This window comes from Aplysia californica, unplaced genomic scaffold (genome assembly GCF_000002075.1).
Source record: "Aplysia californica isolate F4 #8 unplaced genomic scaffold, AplCal3.0 scaffold00157, whole genome shotgun sequence".
NCBI lineage: Eukaryota > Metazoa > Mollusca > Gastropoda > Aplysiida > Aplysiidae > Aplysia > Aplysia californica.
This window is the reverse complement of record NW_004797427.1, coordinates 816326-826928: the sequence shown is the minus strand read 5'-3', so window position 1 is coordinate 826928 and position 10603 is coordinate 816326. Positions and strand designations below refer to the sequence as shown.

The 10603-nt window shown below is 41.9% G+C and overlaps 1 protein-coding gene across 1 annotated transcript in view; it reads right to left on the bottom strand.

Annotated features, from left to right (window-relative positions):
• Positions 1–3324: 3324 nt before the first annotated feature.
• LOC101853160 (splicing factor YJU2) overlaps positions 3325–10603 on the bottom strand; it is a 16464-nt gene continuing 9185 nt past the window's right edge. The window contains exons 3-7 of the mRNA XM_005097556.3: positions 9927–10071; positions 9401–9532; positions 8010–8191; positions 5486–5624; positions 3325–4397 (exon numbers count right to left, since the gene is read on the bottom strand). Of these exons, the coding sequence (XP_005097613.1) occupies positions 4035–4397; positions 5486–5624; positions 8010–8191; positions 9401–9532; positions 9927–10071 (961 nt within the window). The 3' untranslated portion in view covers positions 3325–4034. The remainder of the gene's footprint in view (positions 4398–5485; positions 5625–8009; positions 8192–9400; positions 9533–9926; positions 10072–10603) is intronic.

Below are 10603 nucleotides of genomic sequence, written 5' to 3'. Positions count from 1 at the left end.
AGCCTAGTTCAGCCCCAAACATCCACTGCCCTCACTGCAACAGACATTTCCGAGCGAAGATTGGCCTGATCAGCCATCTCCGCACACACCCCACACCTCCAGTTATGTGAAGCCAAGGTTATCTTCGCCAGCGAAGGGCAAACATCACAGGGGGGGGGGGGGGTGTCATTTACAAAGACAAGCACCACACAGCAACACCAACCACATGCACATGCAGTACATCTGGACATCTACAAATTCCATGTCGCCACAACTTTACCACAAGCAGATACCTAAGCATTGACATTTTTTATGAGGAAGGTGTTCCTGATCATTTCAAATGCCAACACATGAGGGGACAAATTTCATCTTTTCTTCTGAACCAGACTTGACTGTACCCTTTTCTGTGAGAACTAATGGTATAGTGAAGTGTACCGGTAATTACAACAAGGACAACAGGTGAACCAACAGTACTGCAAGTTGTTTGTCCGGCCAGGGGGGAGTAGTGCAACAGCCAAGCATCCACTTGACGACAGATGTGTTTGGTTTCTGCTGTTTGACACTGTGCATCTCCTCAAGTGCATTCGCAACAACTGGCTCAGCGAAAAGTGCCAGATGATCAGTCTTGACAACCAAACTACAGCATCGTTTTCTGACGTCAAGCAAGTCTACGAAGAAGAGAAAAACAGAATTCTGAAGACTACCCCTCTCACCCAGGCCGCTGTCAATCCTTCCAAACTTCCGTTGCAGAATGTGCAGCATGTCTTGAAAGTTTTCAATGACAAGGTTGTGGCTGCGCTGAAACTGAGAGGCTGCTATGAGACTGCCGGCTTCGCACAGACCATCATCAACTGGTGGAATGCAGTAAACGTGTCAGGGAAAGGTCAGGACCTACGCCTCAAAAACCCTTATCGTGCCATTCAAAGGCAAACGTCTACCAATCTCAGCACATTTCTGAAAAGGTTCCAGGAGTCTGGCTCAGGCCAAGGAGCTAGTCGAATTCAGTGTCTTAACCATGATACGAAGAAAGCGCTGGTGCAGACTATGCAAGTATCTGCTAAAGTCTGAAGGCTTTGAGTATGTGCTGCTGCAGGAAATACAGAGCGACAGGCTTGAGAGTCAACTGGAGCAAACTCTTTCATGACTACAGGGGATGTGCTCTCTGCCCGCAAGAAACATGTCGCTAGACACACTGCCTTGTACCTCCAGTCTATCGATGTCCAGCCCGAGCCAAAGGAGCACATCTGCTTGGACACTGCCATTGCATTGGAGGATGTAGCTTCTATCGAGAGGTGCACTTCGGAAGTCACTCTGACAGTCAATGAAGCGAGCAGTGCTGCATATGTGGCGCCAGGCTGGAGAACAAGTGTGTGAGTGAGCTGATCTTCAGTGAGGAAGAACCTCTTGCGACCAGTGAGGTTAAGGACTTTGTGGACACAGTGTCGAGAGGTTCCCTGTGCACTCCTGATGCTATTACTTTCGAGCTGGTGAAGCTTGGGCTTTGCTTTCTGAAGAAGGCGCGTCACCGTGCATGCTGCCGCAGAAGACTGGTGACTATCTCGTCAACACTGGCCAGCTTCAACGACATTGACTGTCCAAAACTGTACAGACATCTGTTCAATGTTCTGCTTCATGGACTACAGAATCTGGAGAAAGATCATTAGAGGAATGCCGTCCTGCTGCAGACCTCTGTGAAGAAGGCCCGGTTAGCTGACTAACTGCTGCGGTTTAGTGAGTTTGTTTTTTGTTTGTTATGTATTTTTTGTCTGTTTTGTTTGTTTTAATGACAGAAGATTGCATTTTAATGACAGAAGCCTGCACACAAATCTTGTGAAACAGAAAGTGAGTCCTTCGATTAGTGTGAGAACCTTAGGAAAGAGACACTGACTTTAGAAACTAATAATCGGTGCAGCAAAAGCATAAAAACACAAAAAAGTTACTTTTATTTGCATTAACAACCTTCATAACCACTTTTATTACATTAAAAATCCAGGTTCGACACATTTTGAGAAGTAGAAAGTGTTAGATGGCAAATCATTCAATGGCCTCCGCTAGCGAAGTCAGAGACTGAGTTGTGCACGTCCTGTTTTTAAGTAGTCCTTGGTACATATACATTTAGAGATCTTCAAGACCTTCACATTGATATCTCATTCATATACCAGTGTCAAGTACAACAGAAGTTAAGACATGAAGCTGCAGCAAGCACCTAGTACATCTCTGTGATTGGCCCAAATATTGATGACATATTTCAGCCATCTATTTTCATCATCTTGCGGTGCTTCCCTCGCCAGTTGACGAGATCTCACCATGGCGGACCCCCTTTGCCGCTTCGCGCACTATAGATCTAGGTTTCATCGCCGACTGGGCTGTGCACGCGCGCAGGCTTGTGTGTGTGCGTGTCTGTGTGTGTACGCTTGTGTGAGTGTGTGTGTATGCTTGTGTGTGTGTGTGTGTGTGTGTGTGTGTGTGTGTGTGTGTGTGTGCATACGCGCTTGTGTGTGTGCGTACAACTTTGAGGAGAAGGTAAATTTATAGAACGACAAAGGCTGAGGTTGTTTATAAAAGGTAACATAAATCAATACAAAAAAAAAAGCAAACAAACACGGCGAGATCTAGAATCTAGTCAGCAGTAAAAGATACTGGGAAAGGAAACCCAAGAGTCTTGGGGGAAACCCGGAAGAAGACCAAAATAGATGGCGGAAATACGTCATCTATATTTGGGCCAATCACAGAGATGTGCGAGGTGCTCGCTGCAGCTTCATGTGAAGTTAAGGCCATTTTTGTGTTCTCCGCTTCTCTGCTTGCGAAGGCGTACTTTTGGAAATTGGGGACATGTATTGCAAATTCAACTTTATCGCTACTATGCCCTTTTCATGCTTCCTTTGATCTAATATCATTAGGGGATTCTTTATTTGATTAGCAAAGCACAAAGAGGGTATAACTGCTGTAAAATAGCTGCAATATGGATTAGAAACTGAAACTTTCAAGAAAAATTATGTGTTCCTCAACTGTAGACGTGTTTTTCTCAAAACTTTGTTTTGAATGGTTGGTAACTTCAAAATGCCATAACTTGGCTAAAAATTAAGATGTCTTGAAAATTTTAAAAGACACAACACAGAGAATTGAAAGAACTATAACATGGCAGTCTGAAAAGCCTACTTTTGCAAAGGCATTCATACATATACGTTACATTAACTTTGTACTGAAGTAATAATAGAAGCAGTCTTGAGTTGCAGTAAGGCATGCTCGCTCTCTCTCTCTCTCTCAAGGCTCAAGGAAAACAACAACCAAAAAAAACCCCCCACCAAAAAAAGAGAGAGATTTGAGTCATTGACACAACTTGAATTCCAAATTCAGGGGTATCTTTTAGCATCGCATTGCACAATTAGATCTATCCCTAAGTGATGTGGAAAAAAATATTTGTGGAAATGTTATTTCCATCCTTCTTTTGAAACATCCTGTGCCAATAATATTTTGATTCACACACCCTGTGCGAATACAATTCCATATTATTCACACACCCGGTGCGAATAACAACAGCCTAATATCAATTTTAAGGGCAGGACAGAAAAGTGTTTCAAATTTTATTTTAGTTGATACTTTTATAAGCGTATGTTTTCAATGGGAGTCACAGCCTCATAGGAAAGGTGACCTGTCAGCCACTGGACGAGCAAAAATTTTGTCGGCATAGGGCAGGGAAAAACTGACAGCAATGAAGGGGTTAAGTAGCCAGCTATTTGTAACTATATCATGGACTTTACTGGAAAAAAGGTCAAAGACATAAATGATGCAAATTTGCAGTTACCAAGGACCCTAAAGCTTTGAAAATTACCAAATTTTGGCATTTTCTCATCAATTTTACCTGTAACACTAAGCAACCACCACTACCTCCCTGAGATTTTAATATCTCAATATCTATTCAAGATAGTTGGGTAATTTCTTCATCAGAAGCAAGGCAAATGGGAGAGGCTTTAACATTATACCAACGACTCCACATACCCAAAAATTGACAAGCACCTGATTTCACAAGTCATGATAGTATATCTAGCTATCCATCAGTCACTGTTGCTCTCCTCTGAGTCCGAGTAACCACCAAGCATACCTAAGGCCCCAAGCGCTGAGGATTTGGGAGCGTCATCCTTGGAAGACTGCACATTTGAAGCCGATTCTGGCCCTGACGATGTCGACGAAACGCTGGGCATTGTGCTTTTTCGATTATCTGGTTGACCAGAAGGTTTTCCTTCTGTATGACCATTTGTTGTTGCATTTGTAGAAGAAGTCCCTGGGGTAGATGATGATGGTTTTGTTGGCGTCTTCCTCTTCACAAGACCAGCCAAGGATGTTTTCTTGGAGAAAGTGCCAACACTCCTCTGCCAGGACTCCTTTGGTTTCTCTTCTGACTTAGCAGAGGGAGCCTCCTGAATTTACATAAAAAGCAAAACAAAAACAAATTAATCAAATAATCTATTAACCAGTTTTTAAAGTGACAATTTCCATTGATCAAAAGAAGTAAACTTGTTATAATACCATGAATAAAGCAATCAACATGACTGTCCTCGAACGATAAAATGTCAAGGCTGGTTATCATGGTGCACCACTCAGTTTTTGAGCTAGAGTTAACAACTTTTGCGACCAGGTCTTGCATCTGCATGAGGTCACTGTTTAACAAATTAGAGACAGAAACGATAGAACATCTTTGTTTCCACCCTTATCACCCACCCATCAATGTAATAAGCACAATCGCCCCTCCCCAGCAAGTAACAACGATTCAAGGAACCTTTTTCTCAGCTGGCCTTGCGATCAAGGTGACAGGCAGTGATCAAAGTCATATAACACCTCTGGCTACACAGGAAAATTTCCATGCTAGAGCGTCACAGGAAAGTTTCTATGCTGGAGCGCCACTCAAGCACTTTCAGAAGCAATGAGGAGATTTCACACTCATACCACCCAGACCAGTTGCACCATTCAGGGCTCACATGGCTGAAGTAACAGCGAGAATACCAGAACTATCAATTTATGTTTTTATGCTATGGGTAACAGCTACCCCTGAACCGCACCCCTTCAATGACTGGCCGTGTGGCATAAAGGTTAGAAAGAACCAATGGAACAAAAGGGGGAAGTTCTGTTTCAAATCAAGGCAGAGCAGGCAAAGCATTTTCCATCATAGACAGGAAAAAAAACACTCCGAAGGGAAGGAATTTCTCTTTCCATTTCTGGGTTGAACAGGTTTCAGTCTAATACAGGTGTATAATGGAGAAACTTATAATAGGGGAAGCCGGGAGATTTAGTTTTGACAGGATTCACTCTTGAACATGTTTCCATTAAGGCTGGTTTGACTGTGTTATTCAAAGACAGAATGATAAGTGGTACAGTAAGGATAAAGCTTGAGGTGTCTTTTATTTTACAGACTACCTTTGAGAATGGCACAAGGTAGGCTTGCATTTCAGTCTTATATGATACAAAGATGTTGTACATGCACATTTCGTGAAACAAGCAGAATACTCACGGCAAGCAGATCTGTAGGAGCCGCCACCTTCTCGTTGTCGAGTCTGGCTTTTTTCGCGGTCGTCGTCGCTTCTTCGTCAAAGGTGGCGTCATCAATTCTACGGATCATCTCGCCAGAAGTGCCTTTCTTGAGGATAGCCCTGCAAAAAAAAAGAAATTGTACAATGACAACATCCCTCGTTATGAAACATATTAGATCTATGAAATCACACCCTCAGCATGTGAGTTCCCATCTCAGACACTTCTATCTGCTTCACAAAGTGAAAACTACTACGTCCTGTGAATTTAGCAAGTCCTCATCATCAATGCCTTTCTCCCTTGGCAGGGTATAGGCCACATACAAGCTCCTTCCATTTATCTCTGTCCTGAGCCATCCTTCCAAGCTCATTCCAAGTGAGCTTCATCTCTCTCATGTCCCTTTCCACGCATCTCCTTATTTCCCGTGGCCTACCACTGCCTCGTGCTCCTTGTGGGTTCCACAGCAGTGACTGTTTTGTGGTGTTTCCGCTGGGCTTTCTTAAGGTGTGTCCCATCCATCTCAACTTTCTTAGTCCTATTTCTACTTCTATATCCTTTTATTCTGTCCTTTCCCAAAACTCTTCAATTCTTATTCTATCCTGCCACTTAATTCTTAGAATACTCCTCATACATCTGTTGATCAAAGTCTGGACTTTATTCAGGACTGCCTTTGTTGTCTTCCAAGTTTCGCAGCCGTAGAGGAGCACAGACTTGACGTTGGAGTTAAAGAGTCGAATCTTGGTGCGCAGTGAGACCTTGCTTGCTTTCCAGACTTTTGATAATTGATTGAATGCTGACCTTGCCGTGGCAGTCCTTGCTTTAACATCTGCCTCGGTTCCACCTTTACCATCGATGACACTACCAAGGTAGGTAAACGAGTCCACTTCTTCCAGGGTAGCGTCTTCCACTGTCACAACAGGGCTTGAAACTTTTCCTAGCTTCACTACTTTTGCTTGCCTGGACGTATACGTAGGCCAACACTCCTCGATAGGCTGTTGAGTTCCTTGGTCTTTTCTTGCATCTGAGCATGTGTGTGAGAAGCGCAGTGCAAGGTTATCGGCGAAGTCCAAGTCGTCCAGCTGCTGCCAAGGGATCCACTGTATTCCATTACGCTTGCCTCCAGTGGCTTCTTTCATGACCCAGTCAATTGCTAGTATGAAGAGAAAAGGTGAGAGCAAGCATCCTTGTCGCACTCCTGTCTGGAATGGTTCTGAGTTATCCTTCGTGGAAGACTTGGCAGAGCAGTTTGTTCCATCATAGGTGGCCTTCACAAGCTTGACGATTTTGTCAGGTATTCCAAAATGCAGCATGAGTTTCCACAGAGTTAACCTGTCCGCGTGGTCAAACGCCTTTTCATAATCAATGAAGTTGACTTAGAGTGGTGAATTCCATTCAAGCGATTGTTCAACAATGATGCGCAGAGTAGCGATCTGGTCCACACATGATCAGTTTTTGCGGAATCCTGCCTGGTTTCCTCAGAGCTTCTCGTCTGTTGCCAGCTTGATTGTTTCCAGGAGTATCCTGTTAAAGACTTTCCTAGGTATGGACAGGAGTATAATGCCTCTGTAGTTGTTACAACTGCTGAGGTCTCACTTCTTTGGCAGCTTGATTAGGTGGCCTTCCTTCTGGTCTGATGGTATTTCCTCCTTTAGCCAAACCTTTTCAAATAGAGCATAGAAAATTTCCACTATCGTATCTTTATCTGCCTTAAAGGCTTCCGGTGGAATATGGTCAGGACCAGCTGCCTTGTGGGACTTCAGTGTTTTTATAGCGGTTGCAATTTCCTTTCTTGAAGGTGGTTCCGTAACTATTGGGAGGTCATTTCTGGCAGGAAAAATTTCTGGTTGGTTTTCGGGAGGTGGTCTGTTAAAGAATTGATCAAAGTGTTCTCTCCATCGGTTAAGTTGCCCCTCTGGGTTGAATATAGACTTTCCCTCTTTGTCTTTCACTGGAATCTAGCAAGTAGTAAGATTATATTTCAGAACATTAGCCTCTTTTCCCCAAGTAGCCAAAAATAGTTACAGAGTTGTATACACTTCAGTCATCATGAAAAAAAAAGTTAAAGATTGCTTACTGATGAATAAAAGTGAAATAAAAAATCACATGCTAGTGAGTTAGAGCTATGAAGGCTCCTTAAATGACACAACTTTCCAAAGGCATTAGCGGAAAGATCAAGAGCCACCTGGCACAGTCTGGTGCAAGATTAACAGAGCAAAGTGCAGGTCTCTCCATATTAAAAATACTAAAAACAATCAGACAAAAAACACATTACTAATCCATAAAAACAATGATACATACAGTAGACAAACTCACATACAACACTACGGACTTACATGAAAATGACAGACAAATCACTTAACTCTCTCTGTCTCCCTACCCCCCCCCCCCCCCCTCTGTCTCTCTCCCGCCTTCCTTTCCCACCCCTCTTTCTCTCTCTCCTTCAGCTCTCCCTCCCCCTCTTTTCTCCTTCCTCCCATTCTCTCTCCCTCTCAGCAAAACAGACATACTGGACAAGACGATCTTCCTCCTCCTCCTGCAGTTTGAGCAGCTGTTCCTCATAGGCCATGTGCTCCTCCAGCATCTTCTCGTGGTTCACTTTGGCGTGGCGCGCGTTCATCTCACGCAGCTCTTCCAGCTGGTCCAGTTGATCCATCTCATTGCGACTGGCCTTGGTTCTGTTCTCCAGGACCTGGTCAGAAAAGGAGCAAAAACAGTCGTTCACTGATACACATTCAACCAAACATGGTTACAAAGCCAACAGAACTGTTCAAGCAATAGGCTTGGGAATGTGCAAAAAAAATCACAATTGGTACTAAGAATATTAAGAAAATAATATATTCAATGAAGATGTTCAAGACAGCCCCCCACTGATGAGGATAAAAATGGTTGTCTTAGACAGGCGCATGCCTTGGGCAATATCATTAAATTGGGACTATACACACAAAAAAACCCACAAAGAGAGAAGGGGGGAGTGTTTGAGTGAGGGTGGTCTTTGTACAGGTGATTGTTAGGCAGTTAAAGCAGGTTCGACTGTATGTCAGCTGAAATGCCTACAATTTTTTTTTTTATGTGGAGTTTGAAATGTTCACTTACATTTACTTTTTCTCTCAAATTGTATATTTCTTTTGACTCTGCAGAGCATATTTAATAGAGAAGCTTTATGGCAGTACGAGAACTGTGCTTATATCTAATTTCTCATTAGAAAGTAAAGATGCAAAAACTGAACGCTATTATAACACTCTTATTATATTTGATCTGATACTTCTTAACGCTAAGTGATACAATCAAACCTGATCTAAAGGCCACCTGTATAAGACAATCAAGCAACTGCACAAACAACCACTTCCCATTTCCCCCTTGCATTTTTTTTTTCCATCACTATGTAATACGTCCGCCTGTCTAAGACGCCCATTTTTCTCTTCCACATTGGGTGGCCCTATGAGACAATTTCGGCTGTACATTCAAACAGCGCCTAAAGGCAGAGGTGATATTATGACACTTATTATAATCACAAGACAATATTATAGAAGGTGATTGCTGAATTATGTTCTTTAGAAAAAAACAAAAAAACAAAGAATTTATTGAAAGGGTTACATACAACATACTCAAATAAAAAGTTCTGCCAGTGTCATAAGTTTCTGGAACAAAAGGGGAAATAATTGTAGGTAAATGAGCACACAAAAATTGGTTATTTCTAAAACATAAAGACTAAAAAAATTAAGCAAAAATAAACTGACGTACCATGACACAAAGCATGGCCAACCTCTGAAAATAGCAGACGACAATTATTCTCTCATCGCAAAAGTACTTCAGCTACTTCAGCAAGTTCAGTTTTCTTCAAGTCTTCAACATCACAACAAACCATAAAAACTTAGTCCCGACAAAACACGAGCCACACCTTCATAGGGTTCAGCTCATCCTCCTCCTTTTCTTTCCTTTCCTTTTCCGCCATCTGATGTGCCAGCTTCTCTGCTTCAAACAATCGGGTCGCTCCAGCCTCCATGGCGTAGTCAGTGTTGGCCAAGTCAGTCTGAAAATTAAAACAAATTTTCAAGTATTCAAACCACTCCTTCAAATAAAGAAATACATATTAAGTGAAAAGATTGTATAGCAGAAAAATAGAAGGAGCAAATATATAAACAGAAGCTTATTTAAAGGTCACTGAAAAGAAAAATGGATTGAAGTACTGCTTTATTGGTTAAGTATTCAATGTGAGGTGATGTGCAATCCAGTGACAGTTCAGTTGGAAAACAACGTTTTTACTGGTACTTAATACTAGCATCCAACATTATTTACAAAGGGCGTAATTGTACACACAGGATAAAAAGAAGCAAGACTCAAAAGACTTTTACTGCCAGCAAGAGTATTTCACAGATCAAATATATCATGTCAAAACATTTTGAGACAGCAGGTGCCTAACTCACCTTGAAAGCAATCTCTGCAACACAACGAGGGCACTTGATATAAAATCGGAAGATACGAAGTCCCAGGTAATCTTCATCATCCACATTTTCTTTGCGTGAGTTGAACTTTTTTCCTTTGTAAATGTATTCACCACAAGTGTTACATCTGAAACAACAGATGGGTTAGAAAACTATGATGCAAATGAACACTTTTTGTTTAAAAAAGAAAACAGAACTAACACACACATAAAAAAAGAAAAAACAGTTATTCATAAAATTTCTCTACTTCTACATTGTCATGCTCTGTTGTTGGAGTATATCTACTCAGATTATAATCCAGTCAAAAGGTTTTCCTTCAAGTTTTATATCATAATATGAAGGAAAAGGCAAGAGTCTAAGCATGACCAGGGACTTTGAGGAATGACATGACGCCCATTTGCCAAAGGGAGAAGCAGTTACCACAACAAAGAATACATACTTTCACACTTTTATCAGAAATGGAGCCCCACTCCTCAAAAATTTCTTCATAATGGACCAGGAAGAAAACAAGAAGAAAACTAACAAGAACTGAACATTAAAAAATCTGGCGGAGCACACTAAACTTAAAGAAAAGATATAAATAGATTTGCAAGTTTAACTATTTACAGATCATAGCATTAATTTCATTCCATGGTCCACTCTAGTTGTTTTTTTTTGGG